Source organism: Sus scrofa, chromosome 6 (assembly GCF_054392235.1).
Source record: "Sus scrofa isolate SSC_HxYL_T2T_F1_AM1 chromosome 6, Sscrofa_HxYL_maternal_Yorkshire_Landrace_v2.0, whole genome shotgun sequence".
Classification (NCBI taxonomy): Eukaryota; Metazoa; Chordata; class Mammalia; order Artiodactyla; family Suidae; genus Sus; species Sus scrofa.
The window spans coordinates 124,440,004-124,458,057 of NC_139388.1; the positions used below are offsets into that span (position 1 = coordinate 124,440,004).

At 46.4% G+C, this 18,054-nt stretch overlaps 1 protein-coding gene across 6 annotated transcripts in view; it reads left to right on the forward strand.

Annotated features, from left to right (window-relative positions):
- Positions 1-737: 737 nt before the first annotated feature.
- MOCOS (molybdenum cofactor sulfurase) overlaps positions 738-18,054 on the forward strand; it is a 69,213-nt gene continuing 51,896 nt past the window's right edge. For 4 of the 6 annotated variants that reach the window (XR_014807871.1, XR_014807872.1, XM_084964478.1 and 1 more), the window contains exons 1-5: positions 770-1,188; positions 8,700-8,789; positions 12,168-12,234; positions 13,093-13,737; positions 16,430-16,506. Coding sequence is in view for 3 of the 6 variants with exons in the window: in XM_084964478.1 (XP_084820604.1) it covers positions 1,047-1,188; positions 8,700-8,789; positions 12,168-12,234; positions 13,093-13,737; positions 16,430-16,506 (1,021 nt within the window). In the remaining 3 variants the exon portion in view is untranslated. Of the gene's footprint in view, positions 1,189-8,699; positions 8,790-12,167; positions 12,235-13,092; positions 13,738-16,429; positions 16,507-18,054 lie in introns of all 6 variants that reach the window. The other 2 variants (XM_003356414.5, XM_084964481.1) reach the window with 2 other exon arrangements.

The following is an 18,054-nucleotide window of genomic DNA, read 5'->3' on the forward strand; positions in this document are numbered from 1 at the left end:
CCTTCGCACCTCGTCCCACCACAGCTTGCTTCCAGAGTCAGTGGTCCATTCCTGGGCCCCCACCTTCAGCATCCCCCCAACCTGATCCACATCTGAACCCTCACCTAAGACCCCAGACTGCCCCTCTCTGCAGTGGGTTCACACAACCAGCACCCCAATCCCCAGCAACTTGGTTCCACACCTCGTACCTTTTCTGAGCCTCCAGTGCCCTGTCCCCTGAAGCCTGCCCACACCTGCCCACCAGCTTCCACACTCACACTCGGCCCTGCCGAGTGGTTTGTGAGTTTGGCCGGTCCCTCCATACTTGAGGCAGTGGTGCCCTGGGACAGAATGTCCCTTGTACCCTAGATGCAGGCCTGAGGGCGGAGCGGAGGAGGTGCTTTTGCCGGGGTCACACAAAAGCTACTGGGTTCCGACGGTGCGCACCTACAGAGAATTTAATAATCAAAAGATTGTGGACTCCTAATCTTTTTTCCTCTTGAACCTCTTGCTCAGCTGCATTCTCAAAAACGCGGAGCACATGCCCCCTTACGGAGCAGCAACCGCGAAAGCCTCCTTGCAAACTTGTAAAAAGGAAAGCCCTGCACACTAGGGTCGCTCCACGGAGAGTGAGGGTCCCCGGCGCTGTGTTGGGCTCGGGCTGGGGAGAGTCGGGCGGGGAGGTACTCCGGGTTCCAGGATGCCCTGCAGGAAAAACCAGTTCATTGCTTCTTCAATCAGCCTCTCCGCGGTATCACAGATGAACGAGAACTCTGTGTTCCAAGTGTCTGGGGGCACCTCCGTGGACTCCGTTGGAAAGCAACCACGGGCACTCCCTCCCCCCTGCCCCCAGGTGGGAAAGGGGCACGAAGAAGTGAAACTCCTTGAGTCAGCTTGCCCGGGGCAGGCCCTACCCGCCCCGAGAGGCGCCGCCCCTCGGCGTGGACTGGGTACAGCTGGCGGGCGGGGAGGCGAGGCCAGGGCGCGGCGGGGCGGAGTCGCGGCGGGGGTGCCTCTGAGTCCACCGGCTCAGATCGCCTGGACCGCGCGGCCGGCAGGCCTGGGTCATGGCTGGCGAGGCAGCGCAGCCGGGGGTCGAGCCGCTGGCCTTCGCGCGGTTCCTGGACTCGAGTCCGCAGCCTTTCGTTTATGGGTACGGCGGGCGCAGCCTGCGCGAGATGCGGGAGCGCGAATTCGGCCGCCTGGCAGGTGAGACCGGCTGGGGCATTTGTGCGGGGCCGGCTGGGAGGCCGTAGGGGACACGCGGTTTCCAGAACCGATGTGGAAAGAGCTTTTGCTCCAGGTGGAACGGCGTTACCTCATTGGGGAAGCATTTTGAATCTAAGCGCCGGCTTCGTGGACTCGACCTCCCTGAGGTGCCACATGCAACCCCAAGACTTTTTTGCTTCTTAGATTTTCCACGGATGTAGGACCAACCTGGTCCTTTCCCACCTGTCTCCGCCCTCCGCGAATAGGGCTGAGGATTCTTTTTGGCTTCTCTTGCCATGTGACTCCGACTCTAAAGGTCCTACTGGAGCGGGGGTTGCAAAATGCAGGAATGCCCCGCGGCCCGGTCTGTTCGGGTGCTCTCCCGGGGACAGGAGACGTGACCCGCGACAAACGAGCGGGGTGGGGACTGAGGGGCTGCGGCTGTCAGGCAGGGGCCTCCCAAGGCAGTGTTCCAGACTCGGCTGGGATGGCTCCTAGTAGCTATTATTTTAAAAGCCTCATTTTTCTCACTCGTGCAGGCAGAGCAGTGCCTCCAAGTCCCGCTTGCTGGGGGATCTGAAGAATTAGCAAACCGTGCAATTTCAAGGTGAAGTACAGGCTGAGCCTGTACATCGGATGAGAGGACCGGGATCACATCTTGCCTTGGAGTTCCGCAAGGCGGAACAGGCAGGTTAAACTGGAAATCAAGCTCGATCTGGCGGGTGGTCCTCCCAGCCTGTTTTTGCGGAGCAGGGGTGTGTTGTTGGGGCGCACACGGACCGCACTCACCTTATAGCCAGGGACCTTGGGTGAGGGGCTTTGCCAAGCCTTAGAACAGCGTGCTGTTGAACAGAGCAGGTCGTGGCACCGGAATTTGAGATGTATTTATTCTGTCGTGGTGAACAGTTGTTGCTGCTTCCTTGCTTCTGATAGACCAGCAGTTATGATTTATCTTTCACTAATCGGGGAGCTGATTTCAGCTCTTTGGGTCATTTCCTCATGCTTTGGAAAGTGATTTCCACCCCCGCACCCCCTTGGAAGGTTTAAGGGCTGTGGCCACCTCCTTGAGGGGCCCTGGTCTGTACTAAAGTAGGGAAGCTCAGGGAGGAGACAGGCGCCCTCCGGCGGCCTCCCTTCATTCCCTCCTTGCTCTTCGCAACCGCCCATTCACTTGCTGGCAATAGCGCCTCCTTCCCGCTCCCTACCCCCAATCTTTTTCTTTCTGAGCTTTTTTGGTTGTGGACATTTCCTAAGCACAGAAATAAAGACTCTGAGGAGTTCCTGTCTGGCTCAGTGGTTAACAAATCTGACTAGGAACCGTGAGAGTTCGGGTTGGATCCCTGGCCTCCATCAGTGGATTAAGGATCTGGCATTGCCCTGAGCTGTGGTGTAGGTCGCAGATGCGGCTCCGATTCCGCATTGTTGTGACTGTGGTGTAGGCCGGCGGCTACAGCTTGGATTGGACCCCTAGCCTGGGAACCTCCAAATGCCAGCAGACACTGATAAAGTAAACACCCACATGTGCAGAGAGAGTGAGAGAGGCACCCTATTCTTTTGAAGCAAATCCCATTATATGTTCAAAAAGCAATTATTTCAGCACCACGCCTTTTTAATCCCCTAATCCCCTCCAGCTCTGATCCCCCACCTCCATCTTGGCTGGCCTCTCCCCACAATACCACCTGGGAAAGGAGAAATATGTTCTAGATCACTCCTTGTTTCACTCTTGTCTCTCAGCGAACAGCACCTTTTCCCTCAAATACAGAGTTGAGATGTGATCAACAGGATCCCAGGCCGGACTTCAGGGCCCCTTTAACGTCTACTATATTTGTGATAGTGTTTTAGGCAGTATCTATCTATCCATCTACCTATTTATTTAGACAGTTCCCCAGCATTTCCTCTATGTTATGGTTGAAGCAGACTTTTGTGGACTAAACTCACCTTCCCACTGCTGAGTGTCTTGGGGTATATTCCTATTTTTCACATAGAAACAAGTGAACCAGAAAGAGGACAGGGAAAAACAAACCAAGCCCAAATCATGTAAAGCTTTACCTTCTCTTCCTTCCCTTGACCCCTACCCGCCTCCCAAAATTTTCGGCAGATTTGAGAATTTGTCTGGTTAAGTGATTGCTTTGGATACTTAAATGCTTAATCTTTAAGTGCCAAACTATTTTGCCTAACCGATTGGGTGGGGAGGTCCTTTTTTTTTTGGTGAAGGGAGCATTTCGGTTACACAGATGTGGTTCAAGTGGTTCTTGAAGCCTCGGGGTGCTGATTGACAGCCCCTCACCCTGTGTGGAACCACAAATTGAAGGTACATGAGCCTGAAGAGATCCTGGAACTTCCTTTCTTTCTTTCTTTTCTTTTTTGTCTTTTTGTCTTTTTAGGGCTGTACCCATGGCATATGGAGGTTCTCAGGCTAAGGGTCGAATTGGAGCTGTAGCTGCTGGCCTATCCCACAGCCACACAGGATCCAAGCCTTGTCTGTGACCTACATCACAGCTCACAGCAACGCCAGATCCTTAACCCACTGAGTGAGGCCAGGGATCAATCCTGGTGATTACTAGTCAGATACATTTCTGCTGAGCCACAATGGGAACTCCCCCTGGAACTTCCTTTCTTGAAGGCCTAATGCCAGTTGGTTTGGGAGTCGTTTGCTTGCTTCTTCTAAAAAGAGCCAAACCTTGTGGGGTGTTTACTGTGAACCAGGCACTGGACTAGGCACGGTCACATACCAGTTTGTTGAATCCTCATTTCACTTGAGGAGCGATGGAGCAGAATTCAGTCCAGGTTGGATGTCTTGGATTCTGCACTGTCAACCACTATGATGGCTGGCCTTCTCCTAAGATCAGATCTCTAGCTGATCTACCATGGCTGCCTTGTTTTATCAAATTAACTCCTGGACCAAAGGTCAAAGCAGGCTTCTCCCAAATAGCTTCCTGCAGAAGAGGTGGGCAAGGTGCCTGGTGCTTCCTGGCAGCACCTCAGGTTTCCCAGGTGTTGCCCAGGAGTATCTCCCTGATGCCTGGGTGGACAAAAGCCTTTCTTTTGGTCTGGTATCTTTGTGTTTCTGAATATTCAGGAAACAAGAACGTTACTTTAAAACTATTTTTTTTTTAGATTACGTAATATATTTACATGGTACCAAAGGAGGATGAAAAATGGCCAGGGAGCCCTCCTCTCACTCCCGCTGCAGCTGTCATGGCCACCCAAAGTCAACTGCTGCCATTCCATCTGGAGCGACTTTCCGGTGGTTGTCTATATGTATATGTGTGTGTACATGGGTTTTTTTTGCATTTTCAAAGTTGAGTCACAACATTTCTTAGCACCTGGCATAGTTTATATTGATTTGCTTATGGTCTTTGTCACTCTCATACCAGTTTCCATTTTTTCTGCTACTATATATCCCCAGCACTTAGAACAGTGCCTGGAACATAGTATGTGTTCAATAAATATCTCTTAAATATAAAGACACTCAATAAAACTTGGAATAAAATGAAATTTAATCAACCTGACAAAGGCCATCTATAGGAACCCACAGCTAACATCACACTTAAGGGTGAAAGAATGAAAACTTTACCCCTAAGATCAGGAACAAGCCAAGGGCATCTGTTCTTACCACTTCTATTTAATATTGCGCTAGAAGTTCTAGCCAGAACAATTGGGGAAAAATGAGAAAAAATGTGGGGGCATCCACATTGGAAAAGAAGAAGTAAAACAGCTCTACTTGTTGATAATATAATCTTGTATATAGAAAATACTAAAAAAAAAAAAATCCGCACATAAAACTATTAGCACTAAAAACAATTTCAGCAAAGTTGTAGGGTACAAGATCAATATACAAACATTAATTCAGTTTCTGTACAGTAGCAGTGAACACTATGAAAGTGAAATAAAGGAAACAATTACTAAAGCATCAAAAAGAACAAAATACACAGAAATAAATTTATCAAAAGAAGCACGAGACTTATTTGCTGAAAACTACAAAACATCATTGAAAGAAATAAAGAATGACCTAAATAAATGGAAAGGTGGCCTGTATTCAGGGATTGGAAGACTTAATATTATTAAGCTGGCAATACTCCCCCAGTTGAACTGCAGATTCAATGCAACTCCTATCAGAATTTGCAGAAACTGGCAAGTTGATCCTAAAATTCAAATAGAAATGTAAGGGACCAAGAATACCCAAAGCGATCTTGAAAAAGAAACAAAGTTGAAGAACTCACATTCCTCATAAAATAAAGTAAGATTTACATAAAGTTACAGTAATCAAGACAATGTGTTATCAGCCTAATGATTATGGAATAGAATTACAGGTCCAAAAATAAACTCATAGGTCTATGGTCAATTTATTTTCAACAAGATGCCAAGACTTTTCAATAGAAGAAGGAATAGTCTTTTAAATGGCTTACACACATACGAAAGAATGAAGTTGGACCCTAGCTCAACACTGCATTCAAAAATTAAAATGGATCAAAGACCTAAATATAAGAGCTAAAAGTATAAAACTCTTAGAAGAAAGCATAGATATAAATCCTTAGGATACTGGATCAGGCAATGGTTTCTTAGGACACCCAAAATGCAAGCAACAATAACAACAAAAATAGACAAATTGGACTTCATTAAAATAAAACAAGTTATTTTTCAGTAGACACCATCAAGAAAGTGAAAGAATGACCTATTGTATAGCATAGGGAACTGTACTCAATATTTTGTAATAACCCATAACAGAAAAGTTTCCGAAAAAGAATATATATATATATATATATATATATATATATATATAAAAACAAAAACAAGGAGTTCCTATTGTAGCTCAGCGTGTTAAGGATCTGACATTGATTGACAAAATCTGCAGTGTAGGTCGAAGATGTGGCTTGGATCTGTTGTTGCCATGGCTGTGGCGTAGACTTCAGCTGCAGCTCTGATTCGACCCCTAGCCTGGGAACTTCCATATGCCACAGGTGCAGCCATAAAAAGGAATAAATAAATAAATAAACAAAAACAAAACAGAAGAAAGTGAAAGAACAACCAACCAAATGGAGGAAAACATATACTTACACAAAACCTTGTACTCAAATATAACAGCATAAACAAAAAATGGAAACAACCCCAATATTCATCAGCAGATGAACAGACAAACAAAATATGTGGCATATCCATACAATGGAATACTATTCAGTAATAAAAAGGAATGAAGTTCTGATACACACTACAATGTAGATGCACCTTGAAATTATTGCGCTAAGTGAAAGAAGGCACAGACCACATATTGGATGAGTCCATTTGTATGCCATGTCCAGAATAGGCAAATCTACAGAAATAGAAAATAGACTGGTAATTGCCAGGGGCTAGAGCTGGGTGGATTTGGGGAGTGAGTGGTAATGAGGATTAGGTGTCTTTTTGGGATGAATGAGATGTTCTAAAATTAGACAGTGGTCATGGTTGCCCGACTTTACAAATGTACTAAAACTGCTAAATTGTACACTTTAAAAGAGTTGATTTTTGATTTTCCATTCTGGCTTAGCAGGTTACAAATCTAACTAGGATCCATGAGGGTGCAGGTTGGATCCCTGGCCTCACTCAGTGAGTTAAGGATGCGGCGTTGCCTGTGAGCTGTTGTAGATGGGGCTTGGGTCCCAAGTTGCTATGGCTGTGGCCTTGGCCGACAGTGGCAGCTCTGATTTGAGCCCTAGCCTGGGAACTTCCATATGCTGCAGGTGTGGCCCTGAAAAGCTAAAAAAACAAAAAGAATGAATGTTATGGTATGTGAGTTAATCTCAATAAAGCTGTGATAAATGAAAAATCCATCTTGCACAAAACAAAAAATATTTAAGTGCTTGAAAGAATAAATGAATCTGTTCACGTTGTGAATTCTTGAAAATGTATCTCAGAGTTTGTTCCATGTCAGTATTTATAAAGAACTAGATGGGTGTACATAAATTCTTTAGTCTAAATACATATAGATGAATATTTAAGTAATTTCCAGTCTTTTGCGATTGCAGACAATGCTGCACTGAATGTGCTCATTTGAAAGGCCATTTCACAATTTGTAAGATAAATTTTTAAAGATGAATCCTAGGTTAAAGAGAGTTTACATTTTAAGGTGTGAGCAACATTGCTAAATTGATATCCATAAAGAAATTGTTTCGATTTACCCTCCTACCAGCCAGGTACCAGAGGGCCTGTTTTCCCACATCCTTGCCCACACAGTGAATTATCCAACAATTTAAAATTTTTTTAATTAATTAATTTTTTAATCCAACCTTTTGATCTGGGGCAATCTGACTGGTAAGGCTCGGTCTCTCACTGTCATCTCAATTTGCCTTTCTCTGCTCATGAAGAAGACTGGAAAGATCATTTCCATTCCTGGTCATCTCTGAAAGTCAAAGCTGTTCCAGGATTGAGGACTGTGGGAAAGTAGAATCAGGGCTGAATGGCCAGGGATTTGCACGGAAACTCCAGAAAAGGGCAAGGCATAGCATGAAATTGCTTTGCCATCATCAGTCTGCTGGGCTCCTCCTCTGTGTGGGTTGCTCTTCCAGGTTCAGAAGAAAGCCGGTCCATCAGGAAGGCTCTCAGGACTCAAAAGGCATGAAATGTTGAAAGTGCAGTCCTTTCATTGTTCACGTCACCACTTGGGTTAAGAAGCACATATCAGACCGTACTACAAAGCTACAGCAATTGAGACTATGGTACTGGTGTAAGAACAGACTTACAGATCAATAACATAGAACTGAGAGTCCAGAAATTAAGCCATTTATGTATGGTCAATTGAGTTTTGACAAAGGTGCCATAACAATTCAATAGGGGAAGAATAAGTCTTTTCAACAAATGGTACTGAAAGAACTGCATTTTTACATACAAAAGAATGCACTTGCAATTCTATCTCACACCATGTACAAAACTAACTCCAAATGAATCAAAGACCCAAGTGTAAGAGATAAAACTATTAAGAAGAAAATATAAATTTAAATAATCATAGTAAATGTTTCTTAGATATGACAGCAAAAGCACAAGACAATTTTAAAAAAAAGTGCATTAAAAAAAAAAAAGAAGTGCAAAAAGAAGGTGGGAGAGGAGTTCCCATTGTGGCTCAGCAGTAACATCTTGACTAGTATTCATGAGGATGCAGGTTTGATCCCTGGCCTCACTCAGTGGGTTAAGGATCCGGTGTTGCCGTGAGCTGTGGTATAGGTCACAGACAAGGCTCAGATCTGGTTTTGCAGTGGCTGTGGGGTAGGCCAGCAGCTGCAGCCCCGATTCAACCCCTAGCCTGGGACCTTCCATATGCCACAGGTGTGGCCCTAAAAGGAAAAAAGAAAAAAGAAAAAAACAAAAAACAAAAAACAAAACAAAAAAACAACGAAGAAGCTGGGAGAAATCAGTGGCCCGGTGTTATGTCTATGTGTGTCAAACGGGCACCGGTCAGACTCACACAAACCAGATCTCAGTGAAATGAGTGGAAAGCTTCTGAAAAATTATCACAGCTTTATTTTGTTTTTTTCTTTCAGGAACTGTCTACCTTGACCATGCAGGAGCCACGTTATTCCCCCAGAGCCAGCTTACAAGCTTCACTAAAGATCTCATGGAAAACCTTTATGGTAAAGAAAACAGACTATAACTGATTTTTGCATTAAACATTAGCCAACGCCCTTCAGCTAATGTATCTATGCCTAATAAAATGTTAGATTAACAGACAGGGCCTGTGCCGAACACACAAAGCTGGGTGAGCTCATGTGAGTGGGGGTCAGGCAAACACCCAGGGTCTGTCCTTGTAGCACCTGTGCTGCTGGATGGGAGGAAGTGCCTTGGGGACACACAGGTTACTTCTAGAAGAAGAGGTCAATGCCAGGAAGGGCACAGGGGTAGAAAGTGCTGTGTTTGGTGGTGGGATGGCCCTGTGGGACCAGCACAGTGTGGCGGGCAGAAGGAATATTCATTTATTCATTCACTCATTCACTCCATCTATGCTTATTAAGCCATTCTGGTTTGGAGGGTACGGTTCTGTAAAATGGGAACAACTGTCTCTACCTTCATGGTCTATGGTCTAGTCAGGACAAGAGCTTAAGCAAGTGATCTCCAAATAAATGTTAAAAAAAAATTAAAGCAGTGTGAAGTGTAAATGTAAAATGTTAAAAAAGTAAATGATCCCCCGTGGGAAGGGCTGTGACCAAAGGTGGAGGGGGCCGTGGGGGTCTGCATCTGCAGAGTTACGGTAGGTTGGCAGTGTGAGTGTCAGGGAAAGCTCCCTCTGGAGTGGGGCAGGTGCTGGAATGAGCAGGAATTTACTTGGAAAAGAAGAGGAGAGGGCATTTGGGGCAGAAGGAGCAGCATGAACCAAGACTGTGCAGTGGTTTCAGGAACCAGCCCAGGAAACATGAGTAGAGGTCTTAATGGAGAGCTGGGTAGGGGTGTTGGAGGTGCTCTGTGGAGTTTGATTTTTTTTTTCTTTTTCTATTTTAGGTCTACCCCTGCAGCATATGGAAATTCCCAGGCTAGGCGTAGAATTGGAGCTGCAGCTGCCAGCCAACACCATAGCCACAGTCACATGGGATCTGAGCTGTGTCTGCAACCTATACCACAGCTCACAGCAATGCCGGATCCTTAACCCACTGAGCGAGGCCAGGGATCGAACCCACATCCTCATGGATACTAGTTGGGTTCTTAACATGAGGAGCCACAATGGAACTCCCTGGAGTTTGATCTTTATTCTAGAAACCATGGGCAGTTACTTTGGGCAAAAATCAGTGGCATACTGTGATCAAAAGTCTGGAATAACAGGAGTAGCAGCCATAACCATGCCCACAAGAGGAGCCATAAGTAACACATCCTGGGCACTCACTGCCCTCTAGCTACTGCTCCAGAAGCCTTATGTGTACCCTTTCCATCCTCGTGACAAGCTAAGATACAGCTTCTGTCATCAAACCAGCTAAGGTACAGGTTTTGTTAACACCCTTGTTTTTCAGGTGAGGAATCTGGGCCCCCAGAGAGGGTAGGTGATTAACCAGAGGCCACACAGTCGGGAAGCACTGGGGCTGGGGCAGCTGGGGGAGCAGTTTCCAGGCAGTTTGGCTCCAGAGCACAATCCCTTAGCCCCCGCCAGGTTGCCTGGGTTCACGACAGTTCTGTAAAGTCACACTCAGGCTCTGGCAGCCAGCAGAGATGGAAATCTGGGGCATGGTTTCCAGGGAAGATGCCAGAGTGAGAGATTTTATCTTTTATTTATTTATTTTTTTTGTCTTTTGTCTTTTTAGGGCCAAACCCGTGGTATATGGAGGTTCCCAGGCTAGGGGTCCAATTGGAGCTGTAGCCACCAGCCTACACCACAGCCACAGCAACATGGGATCTGAGCTGTGTCTGCAACCTACACCACAGCTCACGGCAGCACCCGATCCTTAACTGGCTGAGCGAGGCCAGGGATCAAATACACACCCTCATGGATACCAGTTGGATTTGTTAACCACTGAGCCACTACAGGAACTCCTGAGGGATTTTAATCTATGATTTGCAAAGAGACCTGCAATTCTCCTTTAACCTCTGCCAGAGTCCCAAGCATGGGAGAGATACTGGCCTGAGAGGTAACAGAATCGAGACTGCTGAATGTAATGATTCGGGGCCAAACACCAAGGTGATGAAAGGCAGCATGGATAAGTACCAAGTCCCACAAGTAACTAGCTGCAGTGGGAAGGGAAATTTATAGCTTCAATGGCCAGATATCCAGTGTGATCCTACAGGGTGGCTTCAGAAAAACAAACAAGAAACTCTAAAACAGAAAAGCCCAAAACTGCCCTAATATGCACATACAGTCCTGCACCTGATAAATGCTACTGATCGGCCCCTGCAGGTCAGGTCTTTGGAAAGATTTGCATTATGGGGGGCCATATTTTGAGGGAGAAAGTGAAACCCTAGAGAAGTACTAGAAGCTGACAAGGAAGGGTGAAACCGAGGGAGCCTTTGGCCTTGAAAATGGGTGACTAGGACAGACACGACGGTGCCCTTCATATATTTTGAGGAAGAAGCAAATGTGTTTCTGCAGGAATGGTGCCACTAGCAGGAGTGTGAATGCAGGGCAACAGATGGGGACCTAGTTTAAGTGGTGCTTGCGTCTGTCTCTTGGTTAGGGGAAAGCGCAGCCCCTTAAGGCTGTGTACTTGACTCCCCGGAGTTAATGAATAGGGCTGGGCTCGCCACCTATTGGGAAACTTACAGTGAAGCTTCTTGCATTGGCTTGGCTGCCTCTGAGCTGCTTTCCAACTCCAAAATGCACATCCCAGATTCCATCTTAGGAGGGACCGTTTTTTTTTTGTTTTGTTTTTGTTTATTTGTTTAACAGCTTTATTAAGTTATATTTTGCATATAAAGTTCACCTATTTCAAGTGTACAATTCAATGATTTTTAATAACTTTACTAAATGGTGCAACCATCACTATAAATAATTTAGAACATTTTCATTATACCAGGAAGTTCTCTGATGCCCATTTACAGTTAATCCCTGTTGCCCACCCCACCCTCACCTCTGCACCAGCTTCAGGCAACCACTAATCTACTACTTTTTAAATGGACATTTTATATAAATGGATTCATACTATATGTGACCTCTTGTGCCTTATGTATTTCTCTTTGCATATTTCTAAGTTTCTATCATGACATGGCCAGTCATTTGTTCCTTTTTGTTACCACATAATTTTCCACTGTATGGACATATCATATTTTGTTTCTCTGTTCACCAGTTGATGGGTATTTATGTTGTTTCCAGAATTGAGCTTTACAAATAAAGCTACTGTGAACACCCACGTGCATGAACCTTTGTGCAGACACGTATTTTCATTTCTCCAGTGTATGCAGCAGTGGAATTTCTGGGCCTGTATGATATTTTTGTTGCTTAACTTTTTATGACATGGAGGGAGAGGGTCTTGGAGGAATACAAAAGAGGAGTCCATAAATAGTGACTGGATGGCTTTGCCTTTATCACCTGCCAGGTAATCCTCACAGCCAGAACATCAGCAGCAAGCTCACCTATGAAACAGTGGAGCAGGTCCGCTACAGGTGAGGAGGTGGGAGTTGGGGTGGGAGCAGCCTGTGTGGGTGGATGGACTTCCTACCATCTGCCTGCATCTCACAAAAGCTCTGAGTTCGTTTCAGGAGCATCATGTTCAGCTAAATGGCACACTGATAACCATCAGGGTCAGAGGACAGGAAGGTGAAAGTCAGCAGGGGCAGAGCAGGGCAGACCAGAAGTATAGGTAGGTGCCTCTGAGGTGTCCAAGCTGTTGTATGTGGCCCTGGGCTGTTGTGACAAGGAATAATCCAGGTTCCTGTCTTGTTCTGAGGAAGAGGAAAAACGGCTTCTCTCTCTCTCTTTTTTTCATGTTACAGATTTAGACATTTCGTTTTCTCAATTTCCCCCCTTTTTACTAATATTTGCACATAACAGTAATTTGGTTTTTAGCAAATAATTTCCAGGTGGTAGCTAAAGATACTTGGAGCAATACAATTTCAAATTATTTTCAATTTGAAAGTGATACTCTTTTGCTATAGGGTTGCTTGTATTAAAAGCAACGTGAAACAAGCTGATGACTTAACACTTGTTATGATGAGAGCCAGACAGTAGACCAAGAAGGGGGTGATTTCAACTGAGTTTAAAGTAGTTGTGGATTTTTGTGTTATTCACTGGGGGCGGGGATTTGGGGGACTGGGTGATTTCGCCAGTTTGCATCGATTGGTCATTTCTTCCCGCAATTTCCTCTGCCCCTGCCCTAACTTCACGATTGTTTTAAAGCCTGTTTTCTTCCTGGCTGTCGTATTTAGTAGAGAGATGTCGTATTTAGTAGAAATACAACTACCTCCAAACATTTAACACCCTGCGGGAGACCAAGGAGTCGCTCGCTGCTGTGTTTCTTCCAGGATCCTAGCGCACTTCTGCACCTCCCCAGAGGACTACACTGTGATTTTCACGGCAGGGAGCACGGCTGCTCTTAAGCTGGTGGCAGAGGCTTTCCCATGGGTGTCTCCAGGCCCGGAGAGCAGTGGGAGTCGGTTCTGTTACCTCACTGACAGCCACACCTCCGTGGTGGGCATGCGGAAGGTCACCACAGCCATGAACGTCACTTGCATCCCAGTCAGACCAGAGGACATGTGGTTGGCGGAGAAACAGGATGCGGCCGCCGCCGGCGACCCTGACCACCAGCCTCCGCATCTCTTCTGCTACCCGGCTCAGAGTAACTTTTCCGGGAGCAGATATCCCTTGTCCTGGATAGGAGAAGTCAAGTCCGGGCAGATGCGCCCCGTGAGCGCGCCTGGGAAGTGGTACGTGCTGCTGGACGCGGCCGCCTACGTGGGCACCTCGCCACTGGACCTGTCGGTTCACCAGGCCGACTTTGTCCCCATCTCCTTCTATAAGATCTTTGGCTTCCCCACCGGCCTGGGAGCTCTGCTGGTGAATAATCGTACTGCTCCTCTGCTGAGGAAAACCTACTTTGGAGGTGGCACGGCTGCGGCGTACCTTGCAGGGGAAGACTTCTACATCCCAAGAGAATCAGTGGCTGAAAGGTAACCTGGTGATGGGAGTGGCCTCTGGGGGTCAGCAGGGCTGGGGTTGTGCCGCCTGTAGGATTGTGCCAGGCACCCGGCTGGGTGGCAGGGCTCGGATCTGAGGGGCCCAGATTGTCTGGCGCTGCTGCTGCAGGCAGCTGTGAATTCCACACTGTGTGCGGTACCTCTTTGCTTCAGTTTGGGTGGTTTGCCTTATAGCAGGTGCTGCACTGAGATTCCCAGAAAGCTGAATGTATTTATTTACCATTAGACCCCTCATTTTTTTTCTCGTGACCCTAGGACTAGAACTCAGACTACAGACTTAACATCCAACCCATATGTTTCTGGAACAGGTACCTGGACCATGTTCTTAATGTTTTCTATTTTATAACCCAATGAGAAACAATGCTTGACAGAAACAAACAAAAAAACACCTCCCTTTTCTCCTGAGTCTATTAATTATTGATCAATCAATTATTTATTATTGATCAATTAATAACCTAAGCTGTTATTGCCTAATAATGTTTAATGTTATTAAAGAGTCATTTTTACTCATTTATTAGTGGCCAATTAATTTAGTCGCCTCATTATTAATTCTGTATGTCTATTAATTACCATTAGTTTTTTTTTAATTGTTTATTTCCCCAATACGACTTTTTTTTTCTACTGTACAGCATGGTGACCCAGTTACACATACATGTGTACATTCTATTTTCTCAAAAAGAAAGCAAAAAGAGGAGTTCCCATCACGGCTCAGTAGTTAACGAATCTGACTAGGAACCATGAGGTTGCGGGTTCCATCCCTGGCCTCGCTTAGTGTGTTAAGAATCCCGCATTGCTGTGGCTGTGGTGTAGGCTGGAAGCTACAGCTCCAATTAGATCCCAAGCCTGGGAACCTCCATATGCTGCAGGTGCAGCCCTAGAAAAGACAGAAAGACTTAAAAAAAAAAAAAAGAAGACAACATACAGAATAGGAGAAAATAATACCATTTGTTTTAGTTTTATAAGGAAATTCACACTGCCACAATAATAATAATTTATTTATTTAATTTTTTAATAGTAATTAAGTGTGAATAAATAATTCACACATATATTTTGAGTACTTCTTACCCCTAGAGTATTAAAACACAAAACACGATTATTTCCATTGAAAGCTTCCACTTGCACAAGGTTGCTGTTTGTCATGGTCCTTTACCAAGATGCCTGCTAGAAACTCCTCACTGTCCCCCAACCTTCCCCCTAGCTAGTGCAGCAGCCAGAGGAGTCTTATCAAAACCTAGTACCATCCTGTCACTCCTCTCTGCTCAGAGCCCTCCAGTCACCTGTCCCATCCAGGGCAAAGCTCTCTGACTTTCTCTCCTACCACCCTCTACCTTGCTCACATGCTCCCCGCCCCCCTGACCTCCTTGCTCCACCTGCCAAGGTCACCCTCTCCCTGGAATGCTGTTTCCCTCTGAACTGTGAACTCAGCTGTTTCGAAAATGAGCAGCTTTCCTCACTCCCTTACTTCTGCTCAGTCTCTGCTCCTATGATCATCCTTTGAGAGGAACCCCCCCGACCATCTTTTCTAAAGCAGCCGCCACCGGCCCTCTGTTTGGGCATTTTCATTGTACATTGTCACCCCCTGGCTTGCTGCTTATTTGGCTTCTCTGAGTCTTTGTGTCTGTGCCCTCAAGAGGATGGCTACAAGCCCCATGGAGGCAGGGATTCTAGCTGTCATGTTCACTGCTGTATCCTTAGCACCTAGAACAGTGCCTGGCATGCCGTACAATAAGGACTTGATGAGGATTTCATCTAAATGAGTAATTATAAAATGCAAATATAATTATCACCTTGATAACCAGGAAGGTGTGCATCTGCTGAATTGAGAGCCTTGCAATTTTTTTTTTTTTTTTTTTTGCTTTTTTATGGCTGTACTCACGACATATGGAGGTTACCAGGCTAGGGGTCCAGTTGGAGTTACAGCTGCCGGCCTACTCCACAGCCATAGCAATGCCATATATATCTGAGCCCCATCTGCAACCTACACCACAGCTCATGGCAACGCTAGATCCTTAACCCACTGAGCAAGGCTGGGGATTGAACCTGCAACCTTATGTTTCCTATTGGATTCGTTTCTGCTTTGCCATGATGGGAACTCCAGAGAGCCTTGCAGTTGTTACCAAAGCCTGTGGTTCTACAGACTTCGATATCAGAGACTCTTGTTAAGAACCTCATGGCTGGAATTCTCCTGTGGTACAATGGGTTAAAGATCTGGCATAGTCACTGCAAATGACTGTGGCACGGGTTCGATCCCTGGCCTCAGAACTTCCACATGCCATGGGCACAGCCTCTCCCGCCAGAAAAAGAAAGAACCTCATGGTTGAACAATTGAGCTCCCTGAATTGGTGCTCTTTTGGGGTCATTTCAAGAGCCCACAGCCCTTGAGGTTTTTCAAGTCTAAAGTCTTCCAAGGTGGTAGCCCTTTATCACCACTGCCAGCCCATCCTGAGAAAGCTTCAGAGCAGGTCAGGGCCAGAGGCAGCCCGCGTGTCCTGGTGTGCACAGCCCTCTTTCCTGAGAGGGAGGGGGAGGGCAATATAGGGCAGCAGAGGCAAGGTCTTCATAGATTGCAACGAAGCCTAGAGTCAAAGCCCCATCACTGCATACACAAAATACACACAGAGGCATTGGCCACAACTTGACCTCGTCCCCCTCACCATGGTTACAGGTTCGAAGATGGCACCATCTCATTCTTAGACGTGATAGCACTAAAACATGGATTTGATGCCTTAGAGAACCTCACAGGTCAGTGGACACCTTTACCCATGGGGAATTGCCTGTGCCTTTTAGGGAGCCCTGGAATGGGTGGGGTCCAGATGAAGGAGAGTCTGCAAGTGACTGGCATGGGTGCAGTTGAAGCTGATTCTAAAGAACGTCCAAAAAATGGGAGTTCCTGTTGTGGCCCACAGGTTAATTAAGAACCCAACTGGTATCCATGAGGATGTGGATCCCTGGGCCCCACTCAGTGAATTAAGGATCTGGCATTGCTACAAGCTGCAGTGGAGGTCACAGATGCAGCTCAGATCTGGTGTTGCTGTGGCTGTGGCGTAGGCCTGCAGCTGCAGCTCCAATTTGATCCCTAGCCTGGGAATTTCCATATGCTGCAGGTGTGGCCCTTAAAAAAAAAAATGAACTGGAGTTCCCATCGTGGCACAGTGGTTAAGCAATCTGACTAGGAACCATGAGGTTACAGGTTCAAGCCCTGGCCTTGCTCAGTGGGTTAAGGATCTGGCGTTGCCGTGAGCTGTGGTGTAGGTTGCAGACGCGGCTCGGATCCCGCGTTGCTGTGGCTCTGGTGTAGGCTGGTGGCTTCAGCTCTGATTCGACCCCTAGCCTGGGAATCTCCATATGCCGCGGGAGTGGTCCAAGAAATGACAAAAAGACAAAAAAAAAAAAAAAAAAAAGAACTTCCAAAAATGACTTCTGAGGCAAGAGCAAGAGACTGGGCTTTTTTTTTTTTTTTTTTTTTTGTCAGTTCAAAGAACATTTTAATAAGTGAGAGGCATTGCAAACTCAGAGAGGAATAACCTCACAGAAACAGAGGGGCCATCCTTGGCCCTTGCGCTGGGAATGCTTGCAGACCCTGAGACCTCATTCCACTCTTACCTTGCTGGGTCTTTCCATTGGGGAGCTTCATGACAAGCCCACTTTGCCCTGAAAGAGCTTATGGTCAGAGAGGTTCATTGCCTTCCTCAGGGCCAGGAGCTGGAAACTGGGAGGGCTAGGATTTAAACCCAGGCACGACTAATGCCTAATCCTGAGCACCCAACCGCTGTCTCTGCTGCTGGTCTTTGAAGTCATACATGTTTTCTTTACTGACAAGTGCTTGGGGTGTGTGAGCAGGTGGGGGGCTCTCGGACACACAGATGGATGCCACTTCCCATCTTGTGGGGCTTGACACAAGGTGCAAAGCTGGAAGAACCTCTTATGGGGCTTGACACAAGGGACAAGGCTGGAAGAACCTCTGTCTGGTGAGCACCCTCCTACTGCACTCTGGGTGCTCCTTCTAGAGGCTGAGAAGGGGGTGGAGATGAGGTTATGGTGAACCAGGAAGGCAGCCTTTCCTCTCTCTTCCTTTCTCTCTCACCATAATAATGAGATCTTTAGGTCCTCACCCTAAGCCCAACACAGTGGGCAGACAGAACTCATATGAGGGATAGGAGGGTTGTCCTGACAGTAATGCAGGGAGGTGAGGACATTGTCCAGACCGAGAGAGACAATCAGGACAGACTTTGAGAAACAAGCACTTTCCCAAGGAAAGATCCTAACGAGGCCTCCAAACCACAGGTAACA